This window comes from Pan paniscus, chromosome 10 (genome assembly GCF_029289425.2).
Source record: "Pan paniscus chromosome 10, NHGRI_mPanPan1-v2.0_pri, whole genome shotgun sequence".
Taxonomy (NCBI): domain Eukaryota; kingdom Metazoa; phylum Chordata; class Mammalia; order Primates; family Hominidae; genus Pan; species Pan paniscus.
In genome coordinates this window covers 74,519,572-74,532,652 of record NC_073259.2, presented here as the reverse complement: position 1 = coordinate 74,532,652, position 13,081 = coordinate 74,519,572, and the positions used below count along the sequence as shown (strand labels likewise).

The 13,081-nt window shown below is 40.1% G+C and overlaps 1 protein-coding gene across 5 annotated transcripts in view; it reads right to left on the bottom strand.

The window, feature by feature from the left end:
• Positions 1–13,081, bottom strand: part of ST8SIA1 (ST8 alpha-N-acetyl-neuraminide alpha-2,8-sialyltransferase 1) — a 184,145-nt gene that overhangs the window by 85,992 nt on the left and 85,072 nt on the right. For all 5 annotated transcript variants that reach the window (XM_055095864.2, XM_055095863.1, XM_034936180.2 and 2 more), the window contains one exon: positions 8,065–8,209. In XM_055095864.2, coding sequence (XP_054951839.1) covers positions 8,065–8,209 — 145 coding nt within the window. The remainder of the gene's footprint in view (positions 1–8,064; positions 8,210–13,081) is intronic.

Sequence of the window (13,081 nt, the reverse complement as noted above, 5' to 3'; positions counted from 1 at the left end):
TTTTGTCGGAAAAATTCTACTCATTTATCCAGCCTACTTCTCAATCTCTATATACACCTGAACCTACAGCTGGGGTTCAGACTGAGCCCTGAGCAATGTGGGTCAATCTTGGCCTTTAGGGGAATGATTGGGGATGGTCACCTGAAGCTATGGGAATCACTACCAAGTTACACTTGTGTTCTGGCCCTGGCTTTGAGGTATGGCTCTAGTAACTTGGTTTATGACTTAATTTCAAAACATAACCCCAGGTTGCCCTTCCAGGTCCCTGCCTCCCAGCCCATACCAAGTTTCAGTAACTGTGCTTCAGCCTTGCTTACAAAAACAGTCCCTAATTTTGGCCCCAGTGCTAGGACGCTCACCTGGTTCACTTGTGTTCCTGCTGTGATAAATGATCAGTTCCCAAACCTCTAGAAGTCAGAGGCTCTGGCTTCTTCTGACCAGTACCCTTGGAAGCTGCCAGTTGTCAAAACCTCCAGCGTAGAGACTGGGAACTTGAAGTCAATTGTTTTAACCGGATCTCTGGGTATAGCCCCATCCACCCCATTTTCATCTCTGCATCCTGCATACTAGCAGCACATCATGTTACTCCTTATTATCTTCTGGTTATTGCCAACAGTGTTCCACAGTAAGAACTGCAATACCCCTTTCTGGCTACTGGCTGGACTTCCTTTTAGCCCCCAAAGCTATGTTCACTCCCTATCCTATCCCTAGCCAACCCCTTTCCCCATTGAGTTGGGCAAGTCAAGCTTCAGGGTCGGTCTCTTCAATCTACTCAGAAGTTCTGAACACTGAAGATAACAGGGTAGAGCTAGTCAGGCCATAAGTGATTAAAAAATGTTGTGCTAGCTCACCTGTGATCTAAGAATGTTTGGCCATCAATGGAAGGAAGACAGTGAATTAGAAGGAAGATAGTGAATTGATCTGAACATAGACAAACACTCTGAAAACGTTCTCTGTGCATAGTCATACCTCTTGATTATTTGACCAAATTAATTAAGCCAGAGAAAATTCAGGGTTGAAATGATACCTCTCTATAAGTTAATCAAATATGTCTATGCATTTAAGCGACTCCTAATAGAGTTTAAAAGTACAAATGAGCATATTAATAGAAATGAAACAGAGGCTTCCTAGTATCCAAACAAATGCTCAAAACTAAATTAAAATCGGATGCAAATTCCTTTCTACACTTGGACCTTTGTAAGAGCAACCAAGATTAAGAAACTAATCAAAGAAAAAAAAATAAAGGTATACCAGGTTCTCCTGCAGGGAAACACCCTGTCATGTCACCACACCTAAGAAGAAAATGTTATATGGAACAGTAACACCTCCTAAGAAAAGCTATCACTCCCGTCAGGCCTAGGGGATGAGATGTGACTCAGTGGTAATTGGTGTCATGAATTCTTTTCAATTATTCCCAGGAAGCTAGAATCCTGAGCCATAATCGGTCTTTGTATGAAATTTCACACATTGTCAAGTAATTTAGAAAGATCTACACCATGGCAAGATAGAGCATTCCTTTATTTTTCATTTTGTTCTCAACCATAGACAACCTGCAAATTTTCATTAAAGAAAGGTCTTAATTTTCAATTATTTCTAAATTTGAAAAACAAGACATCTTAAAGTTCCCGTCAGCTAGTCTTCTGAGCAACTCCATTGCACTACCTCACTTCTAATCAATTGTTTTCCTTTCCCTATGAAGATAACAGATATTTGGACATCCAGTGATGATTCATTTTCCTGCTCTTCTCAGTTACAGAGCAATTTGAAGAACAGTGGATATCAATTCATTGTTCAGATCACAATCTTAATTCACTGGAAGTTAATGATTTATTTCACCTTGCTCTTTTACTTTACTGTAATTATTATCCAAATATAATGAAACAAAGACTGTAACATTCTCTGTTACTACTTTATGTTTTCTGAAATCTCAGCTTCAACATCTTTATTTCTTTTCACTGTCCTGTAAAATTGATTTCACCCCTTTTTTTAGTGGTGTTTTAGTTTTTGTTTTGCTTCATGGATTCCTGGCATTACCCAAATGCCAAGGCAATGCTAAAGTCCATAAACACTTTGAGAGAAAATAACAGTAATAATATTATCATATGTTTTTATGGTGCATTCATTACAAAGCACTTTTAAACCCATTATCTCATTTTAACTTTGTTACTCATAATAATGATACTGAAAATATAAAGACCAGGTATTATTTGTCCCAATGTGCAAATTATAAAATTCATGCTGAGAATGGTTCCATGACTTGTCTGGGATCATAAGCATCATCATAGAAAGGCCAGGCTTAGGATCCAGATTTTTAGACTGCATACCCTAAACAGTACTCTAGTGTTAGCATTAGGCCAAGAATGGCAGGGCCAATTACCTTAATTATTCAATAGTAGTGGAACCATGTTCTAGATTCCTATAACAAAGAAGCAATGCAAGGTTTCCCCTTTATAAAACTCAAAATAATGTAAATGCTCTTATTTCTCCTTTCAACAGGGGATACCGGAGAGCTCAAAACCAAAAAGAGACTAGAGTATTGTATGGGAAACTATGGTGTTGTATAGGATTCCATATCCTGTATAGCTACACTCTACTTTTTCTCCCAAAAAGCTGCAAAAGAAATTTCTTGGCCAGGTGTAGTGGTTCACGCCTGCAATTTCAGCATTTTAGGAGGCCAAGATGGGTGGAATAGTTGAGCCCAGCATTCCTAGACCAGCCTGGTCAACATAACAAAACCTTGTCTCTACAAAAAAAAAAAAAAAAAAAAAAAAACAAAGATTAGCCGGGTGTGGTAGCACATGCCTGTAATCCCAGCTACTTGGGAGGTGGAGGTGGGAGGATCACTTGAGCCCAGGAGGTGGAGGCTTGCAGTGAGCCATGATCGTGCCACTGCACTTTTAGTTTATCAAACAGAGCAAGACCCTGTCTCAAAATAAAATAAAATAAAAATAAATTTAAAAAATGAAATTTCTCCATTTCTTATAAAGGTATTCTTAGAAGTGAAAAACCTTAAAACAGTTTCAAGGTGACTGAGTGATAAGAATGAACTAACCCACTAGAACCCATGTCTTCTAAGGAAATAAACCATAGAGTAAACACTAACACCTTTGAAATCAGACAGGCCAGGTTTCACATCCCAGCCCTTCCACCTACCAGCTCTGGGACCCTCAATAAGGTATTTAACCCCTCTCAGTCTTAGCTTCATCCATGAAATGGAGACAATAATAACAGCCACACAGAGTCGCTGTAAGGGCTGAGCGAGATAACATGTGAAGAAACTGAGGCAGCCCGTATAGTTGACAAACGCAAGGCATTTGCCTAAAGCTGGAAAACTGAACTTCCCGGGCTTTCTTGCAGTTAGACATGCCCATGTGACTCAGTCCTGATTAATGATACATGAGCAGGAATCTGTCCAGCTTTCCTCTTCTGTTTACTCCCTCTTTTTGCTGGGATCCTGAACCGAAACTGCGAAGTTCCTTGGCCATCAGCTAAGGAGGTTTGAGTAGGAAGACAGGGGTCTGGGAGCTTGATGGCACACTATGTAGCCATCACTGAGTCCTAAACTACCTACCCTCTAATTCTTTATTGCTTGAGATAAATAAGCAATTATTTGGTTCTGCCCCCCATCAGGTTTCTGTTGTAAAGCAGCCAGATGGAAGCCTAACAATAGAACCTAACAAAAGTCCAGCAAAGATCCATCCCCACCAGACATTAGACCCCTTAGTTTCCTTCCAGCCAAAAAGATATATGTCATGGGAAATGATTACAATAATATGAATAAGTGGAAAAAACTACCAAATTCTGTAGATTATGTAGTATAGTCCAAATTTTATTAAAAGAAAAAAAAATTGCTGTGAAACTCAGGGATATCCGGGAGCTCAGAGAATTCTATTAAGCACACTACTGTGAAGGAAAAAAAATGTGTATTTTCATTTTAACAAGCCTATTTTGACAAACTACTCCAAAATATCCTGCTGGGTTTCCCACAGGCCAAGAACGCTGCAGGTCCAGGCTCAGTGGAACATGACAGGAGCCTACGGCCAACCTAGGAAGCTGGAAATGAGTGTCTATGTGGGGTGCATTAAGGATGTTTTGTGATGCTTTACATATGGCCCTGGGTGAACGTGCTGAGGAGAAATGTAATTTATATCACAATGTAAGAGAATGGACAGCCAACCGTGTTTTTATAATACCAAAAGGAAATATTTTTCAGATTGTATCAGCACAGTTGTGGTTTCTAACATTCCTGCTACTGCCTCACTCATTTCCATGGAAATTTGTGTCCTTCCTTGGCAAGATATCTTAGGCCAAAATAGGGTTCATTCAATAATGCCTGTAAACACTGGACCATGCAGGCTTAAAAGGGGCAGTTCCTGGCTAAGCAGGAAAGAGCTGGTCCCAACCCAGGGGATTGGGAGCAGCTATTCTCAAAGTGGGAAGGCTGATACCATCACACCGTCCTCCCCAAATACAAACACACACACATACATCACATGTTTTAAAAATCCTGTGTGAAGGTTAAAAATTCTGCCCTTCATGCCTAATAATATTCAACAAATATTTCACCAAAATACATTTATAGAGCCCTTTGGAAACAGCTACCTCTGAATTTCCTGCTTGGTTTCCTATAGTTCAAGCAAGGGCACTGCAGGGGTCCAGCCCAAGTGAGACACAGACAGGAATGCCTTTGACAGACATGAGTGGTTGGGAATGACTATTTATACTGAGTGGGAAGCACTGCAGTGGGCACAAAAGGGAAAACCCTCTTGTTCTCAAGAGCTCACAAGATGGTACTGAGATAGCAGATAAGGATTTTTAGAACACAGAACACTGTCATATGGAGATATGAAGTTATGTACACCGCATTATGTGGCAGAATTGAATAAATTTGAACAGAAAGTTACAGAAAGTTGTGGAAGGTTCAAATAGCATAGAACTAACTAACTAAAAGGAGTTTGATGTGGCATCTCAATTCACAGACATTTCAATAGTTACCTCCTGAGGATACACTGCCCCAGCCATTATAGGACCTGTTGCTATTCCCTAATGTACCAGAGCATCTCCCTTCTTACACTGCATCTTTGTACCAACGACAAAAAAAACAGAAGTAGGCAAACGAATAACATTGATAATGATGGCTAACATATACGGAGTATTTAAGGGGCAAGTGTAAAGGTACAGACATGGAATCGAAGTTAGAAATGAGTGACTTAGCATTATTTCACTGAAACTCTGGGAAAGGAGTGAAGCTTTGTTCATGCTGAAAACGCTGAGCCTGGCCCACTCACCTGCATTTCTACCTCACCTGCACACGCTATTTTCTTCCCACTGGGAACATAAATGAAGCGTATCAATTAACTGGCAACCCTTTTTGGCTGATAACAAACTAGAAACATTTTGCTAAGAAATAATAATGGATGAGAGCAGAGGGAAAATACCATTTTTTCCAGTGATGCAAACTGGTTTACCAAGATTTCTATGAATTAATTAGTCATTTCAGATTCTTAGCAGGAAAATACATACATATGCAATTAAAAAAAATCTACTCATTGAATTGGTTCTGCCTTTTGCAATGGCTGTGCCCATACACAATGATGTAATGACTTCTGATTCCCAAGAAAAAAGTATTCTTCCTTTATTATTCAAGGATGTTTCCTTGGTCTTGCAACTGGCACAAAGAGGCACAGAATTCATTTGCACAGACTTTACAAAGTAAATGTTTCTTATAACCCTATTGCTGCAACCGATAGATAATATAGGAGGCTAGTTTATATTTCTTTAATCATCCTTTTAAATCTATTTTCTAATACAAAGTTAGAATTCATTTGGTAAAACTAAAAGTCCTCATCTATAAAAAAAGCTACTTTGGATTTCATTTAAAATGTTTCTATGTGAGGAGCTGTTAAAGGAGATTGCTTCCTTATCTCTTCCTCATGCCACAACTAGTTGGTAGCAGTTTTCATACATAGAATATCCTGTGGATTGGCTTGCTTAACCTCTGTACCACTCTCTTTCCAGCTTCCTGCTGAAGCATGACAGTTAAAAACTGCCTTTCCTGGACTTCTTCGCAACTAGTGTTCTGCATGCAAATCATTTCTCCATTAGAAGCATTTGAGGAAGATTTGAAATGAGGAGGAGAATTGGAACTCATCTTCTTTCCCCTATTTCTAACAGAAGCAGTTGTGGCCACGCTAACAGCAATGCCAAGTTGGGGCTTCCCAGTCCCTAGACCACAGTTACAGTAGTAGGTTCTTGAACTCAGTAATTCTAGGAACCACCCTTTGGCTCCCATTTCTCCATTCTTCCAATGATTTTTTTAAATGCCAAATTCCCTATATGAAATATCTTTCCGCTAAAAGTACCTAAAGAGATTTCTGTACCTTGCCTAAACCCTCACCAATACAATTCTACTTTTCATGCCTCAGCCTCAAGATACTAAGTATGAATCAGCACATTAATACCAAACATATAATGCTTTGTATTTATAAAGTACATTTATTATGTTTTACAGTCGGGCGCGGTGGCTCACGCCTGTAATCCCAGCACTTTGGGAGGCCGAGGTGGGCAGATCACTTGAGGTCTGGAGTTCGAGACCAGCCTGGCCAGCATGGTGAAACATGGTCTCTACTAAAAATACAAAACAGCTGGGTATGGTGGCACATGTCTGTGATCCCAGCTACTCAGGAGGCTGAGGCAGGAGAACTGCTTGAACCTGAAAGGTGGAGGCTGCAGTGACCCAAGATCATGCTACTGCACTCAAGCCCAGGCAACAGAGTGAGTGAGACTCTGTCAAAAAAAAAAAAAAAAAAAAAGGACATTTCCATGCATTATCTAAGTTGATCTTTTCCACAGCTCTGTAAGGTAAATAGGGCAAGTGCTGCTCTACCCATCATAGAGACAAGACAGCTAAATCTCAGACGACTTAGGTAATCATCCAAGGAATTTAGTTAGTAAGAGATGGAGACAAAATTCAGTTCCATATATCATAGCTCTTAGTTATTTCCTTTGACACTTGGAAGCCTCCCAAGGGCAGATGAAGAGAGAAAACATGTAGATGCTGGCAATAAACTAAAGCTTCTACTTCTTATTTCAAAAATTAAAAGAAAAACCTTATCACTGCATTTTAAAACCATCAAACTAGACTAAAATATCTAAGGATGAGCTAGTCAGCATGGCTGTTTTATAGAGAGTGTGACTTTGGATCTGGTAGAACCTGTGCCTCAGCTTTGTGGGATTCCTCCTTTAAAGTCTCATGGGCTATTAACAGAGACACATGAAAGATTCAGTCCCACTTTCTAAGGCTCAAAAATTCTCTTTCTGTACAATCATCTGAGCAAACCAAGGGTGGCTAAAAGATGTCTTGGGGAGGCCATGATTCATTTCTGAATTTTTCCCTAATTGCAATTTTGCCTAAGATCTCCCCTCCCCAAAACTAGGGTTCCCTAAAATAAAATTTCCCTTTTCCCCCCTCTTGCTGCCTACATGTATATTAGAAAAACATTTTATTTCAATGCCCAGAAAACCAAGAAGAAATATTAAGTAAGCAAAGCTTGATTTAGACCACTTCAAAAGTGGTCAAGTTGAATTATTCCTCTCCATATCCACCACTCCTCCATTTCACAGTGGTAATCTAACCACAGGGTTAACATTCAAGAGCTCTAAGAAGCAAACTTCTCACCATATGGTCCCCACTCCCTGAGCAACATCAGTCCTAAGAAAACATTGCAGTATCACACAAATCCTCATGGTCATTCCACAGCCAACCTCAGAACACTAGAATTCCACAAGTCCCTGATCATTCATTTCTTGCTTCCTTCAGTCTCATAGGACTCAAATCAGAAAGGCTAGGAAAACTGTAACTCTGTAACATCCTGCTTCCACCCTTGCATCAAAACACTGTGATTTATTCACACACACAGATGACAGATATAAAGAAAAACATTTAAAGAGAGAAGAAAGAAAACAAAAAGTCAATCTGATGAGTAAGGCAAACTCAATTATCCCTTTTCCATGACAGCAAGAAATTTAAGAAACCATACTGAAGGCAACCAACTCTATACTAACCTGTGGGAAGAGAGAATAAGTTGAATTGTCAATGGTGAATGAGTATAAAAACTCCCCATCATACCACATGCTCTTCCCCATAGGGGAATTCATTTTAGTCATAGCAAAGAGATGGGCAGGGTCGCAGCAGTCTTCCATTTGTTTCCTAGGAGAGAAAACAGAGAGAGAGAAAAGAACAGCAGGTTAAATGAGGAGCAGATTCATTCACTTGTCATTCCCACAGAGATGTGCCGCCTTACCTCAGTGCCAGCTCACAGAAGCATAGCATCTCCAGGGTGATTAGACTACTATTAATTCACTCTTCTAGCCACCAAAATGCGTGACTAGACTATTTCACAGCAAAAAAAAAAAAAAGTTTAAGAAAAATACATCAGATTCATTAGATTGTATTCAGATTCAGGTGAGATATGTCAAAAGATAAAAATAACCATTACAATTGCAGATGATTGATTCGAACATCCAGGTCCAGAAAAGACTTGGATAGCTAACTTTGGAGACTGTTGAGCTATTCAGCTACAGCAGAGGTGCATCTCTATCTTCATTAACAATCAGGTGGTTAAATTCAGTGAAAAGAGACTTCCAGCAAGCTGTATGGCAAGGGAATACACAGAGTGACCCTAAAGAGAGTGCACTCCCCAAAACTGGTGACAAGATAGAGAACAATCCCTTGAAAATCTTTTGAGTAGAAATAGAATGAAATGAATGATGTGATCTCAGACACTGGAGAGCAACCTACCTTCTCACTGCTGAATCTCATGGGCCTTTTTGGTTCTCACTTTGGCCTCTCAGAAGTGTTTGACACCGTGATGAGCTCTATGACTTTGACAGAAGTTTCTCCCAGCAACCTCAGTGTCTGAAGCACCAGCATCACTGGGGTAACCTCACCCTTCTGGGCTGGCTTGCAGTCTACTCCCCAGCTAGCCCCTCAAGTCTAAGCTATGTTTGTTCTATGGGGAAATCTTTATACGACCCTCCAATTAACAATCTGTCAGAAATAAATTCCACTTACTCATGAGTAAAAGAGCTTATTCACCACTTCCTCCTCTAGGAAGATGAATAAAACAAATTGCTGGCATAAACCACTTCTGAATGACCTCACCCAGAAATGCTTGCTCAGACATCTTTAGCTGAAAGGGGACGGTGGAGTGGGAGACTTGACTTCAAGTCCTGCCTCTGCAGCTTACTAACTCCATGACTGGGCAAAGAGAAGGGGCTGCAGAACTGCCCTATGAGACTTTCGTTGAGAGTTCACTGGGAACGTACTGGTAGAGCACACAGTGAAAGTTCAATAAGTGGTAGGTGTTCTCCTTCTTATTGTCACACCGTCCCAGCTCATTGTTGCCAGGAATCAGCCTAGTCAGTAAGGCTGCAGCTGCAGGAGCCCCGCGGTGTGGGCAGGCTTCCTCTGCCTGCGGGGGAGGTGTTCTTCCCGCCACACTGTGCCTCCCCTTGCACTCTCTGAGATCTTCGTTGGCTTTGCCTTCATGAAGGTTTCAGTGGAAAGAAGGACAGAAGAGAAGGGCTCAAGGCAGACAAGGGGAGAAGAGCTCGGGAAGAAAGCTTTCATCTTATCAAAGTTGCTAGACCGAGTGTCTCTTCTTGCTCCTACGCTGGCCCTCCGTTTCTCATCAGCTGCTTCTCTTTCCTCTTCTTCTCCACCCTCATTCATTTTTATTGGTGTTTTGCCACCCAAAAGGTGGCTTCCAGAGATGGTAAAGGTTTTCTTTGTTGTTTGTTGTTGTTGTTGTCCTTGTTTTTTGAAACAGGGTCTCACTCTATTGCCCAGGCTGGAATGCAGTCACTGCAACCTCAAACTCCTGGGCTCAAGCGATCCTCCTGCCTCAGCCTCTCAAATGGTTGGGATAACAGGCATGTGCCACCACGCCTGGCTAAGGTAAAGTTTTATACTGGACTGCAAACATTTTGTCAAAAGCGCATCCTAGGCTCTTATTGAGTCAACATAAAACACCTGGACATGGTTTAAGACTATCTTTAAAAATAAGGAGAATTATCACTAGCATGATGCTAAATTTGGGGGGAGGATAGGCTAAATTTTTAGTTCCTATCCCATGTCTGCTGATATCTTATATTTTTTAGTCCTCAGAGCAACCCTAAGAGATAATTAAGGGTATGGTTATTATTATTATTATCATCATTATTCCTCCCAATTCTCATCTGAGGAAACAGGCTTAGAGCGGTTCCAGGACTTGCTCAGGCCACACAGGGCAGAACAGGAAGCCAGGTCCGCAGAGTCCAAGCTTTCTCCTCTTTGCGGGCTACCTGCTCAGAACCATTTTGATTCATTTGTATCTTTCTCTGCCCTAAAAAAAATGCTGTGTAAACACTGGCCAACTGCCTGCAGTACACCAGGTGCCTTCATAGGTATTTTTCTACTGAATTCTCACAGTAACCCATGAGCTGGATGACTTTAATATTCTTTTCTCAAGTAATTTATCTCAGGTCACGTAACTAGTGAAATGGTGGGGCAGGGCTTTGCTTCCAGGTCTTTGTACCTCACATCAGGTACTTATTTCCAACAAGACCATGGCTCTGGCCTCCAACCAAGCTGAACTTGCCATTCCGTACAAAGTGCTACAGGAGGTTCAGAAGGAAAATTTGTCACAGCCATATAGCACCTTACGTTGCCTAGTACCTGGCAACTTGCAAATCGCTTTCATATTTGTTTCCTCTTTGCATCCTCAAAATAGCCTAAGAAGACAGGTTACATTATTCTGAATTTATGGATAGTGAAACTGACGCTGAGACCCAGAGACTTGTTTAAGTTCATTAGGTTAGCAAATGTTTTCTTAATTATTGATAAAATATGTATTAGATTATGTTGAATCAAATTCATATCTCCTCCTACAGCATCACCATGCTAGGGCACTCATACCTTTAGTGGGGGAAAACAAATACGCCATAGAAAATACAAAGTTTCTCATGTGTAGAAATATTTTTAAATCCAAGAGGTATAGCAAATTCACAGCGATCATACTACTATTTGCAATATGAGTGGTTTTTCTGTCATAAACTCTTAAACTTTTCCCTTCATCCAGAATGCCTCCACATCTTCCCTCTGCCATAACCATCTCTGGAGGGTGGCTAAAAAGAAACCATAATGTGGAAATGTGTATGCATATCCCATGTGCCTGAGTGGGGTCCTCATTAGCTCACCAGCTACACTGGATATGGCAGCAGCAGCAAAAACAGGAATAGTACTAGTACTGTAGTACTATCAGCTGCAGTACTAATAGTAGTAGTCATATTAGAAGTAGTAGTAGTGATTTTTACTGAGTTCTTACCTAAAGCTGTGCTAGGTTCTTGGGATATAAAATTGAATTTAAAACCAGATCTTCCTTCTGAAAACATAATCAAGAAAAGGGGCACCAACAAGCAAGTGACTTCCTGTGTATGCAGGGAGATGTGACCAAAGTCACAGCAGAGATGTGCACAGACGTCTGTGGTTGTTTGGAAAAAGGAGGACATTAAGTCATATCCAGGGTTGCAGGAAGGGTTTCCTGATCTGAGATTTGCAGCCTGTTGTTTTTGATGTCTAGGAAATTGTCAGATTAAATAATGGACTTCACGTCCGTCTAACCTTCAGGTAATTCTGGAGCACAGCTATAGACCAGTTTTTAGAATTTTTAGCGAATTTGGCTCCTATCTCCTTTTTCATGCTTTGCGCTGATGCTGTGTATTATTTGCTTTTCTTTGGTGGCAGACAATAAAATCAGAGGATCAAAAAAGCTAAAGGAATTCCTTTTTCATATTCATGTTCAAATTGCCAGATCATTAAGTTTCAGTTGCGTGTGAGTTGAGTACTGGAATTACATCTAATTGCTTTTTATTTGAATTCAAGCTTCAGTAATAGTTGTAGCTAATGACGCTATAACTGCAACATAAAGGTAAATACTTACGAAGCCTGGGAGCCACTTGCTAGAACATCACTCAGGTTCTTATCCCTCCTAATGGAATTCATAAGATCAATTAAGCCGAGAAGCCCTCATCTGTTGACTGTGCCTACCGACTAGGAAGACAGATACTGAGGACACTTAACAGGCAAATAAGGATGAAAATCCAACCACTCAATTAATTATGCCTAGGATCAGAGTGAACCTTGTTATGACGCTTTCAGATGCCATGTTCAACACTTTGGTCACCAGGCAGGAAGAAGGTTGGGAGGCTGCCACTCCAATGACTGATACTTTTGTGTCCCTTCCAAGAGATGACTGAATTTGAGACAGGAGGGGTGGGCAAGAATTTACCTCAGTTTCAGTATCTGGCCAAAATCTACTGTTACACTGTAGCTATTTAGACTTAGCTTTTGGAAGGTTAAATAGTCAGATATACAAACATCCAAATCAATGCCAGTGCTGGCATCCCTGAACATGCATGTGACAAATGATCATTTGATCTTGCATGTCCCCTTCATATCTAATCAGGGTATCAATGTGAGCAGCACAAACAGGGAGTGTCATCAGAGTTTACTGTTTGTAACCGAGTATGCAATCTAAAATTCTTATACGCAATATAGGGGTAAACAGTGACAATCTCTTTATGTGCTTTCTATGTTGAAATTCTATCAGTCAGGTGAAGTGTAAGTGAATATTTAATATTGCAAGAAGAAAATGCTGCAATAATAAATTTATTATGAAAGCTGTTAGTTTTATGTACAAAAAAATTATGAGGAATTATTTACTACCTAGGAGAGTAAATTGTCAGTTAAAGGAAATATTAAGTCAGAGCGTGTCTGGAATATAACCTTAGGAAAAATACCACATAATTATTCTGCCAACGAATATTTATAAAATTTTAAATAATATAAAGCAGGATAACAGAGTTGAGATTAAATAAGTCAGGTCTTCATAGAATTATTTTACATACTGACACTCAAAACATTAGACAAAATAACCTTGAAGAACTATATTTAATTTTCAGTTATTTAATTCCATTTAGACAATGAGATTTTCAAGGAAAAAAAATGCTAAATTGGAACTCTTCACATCTTGTTATGAAG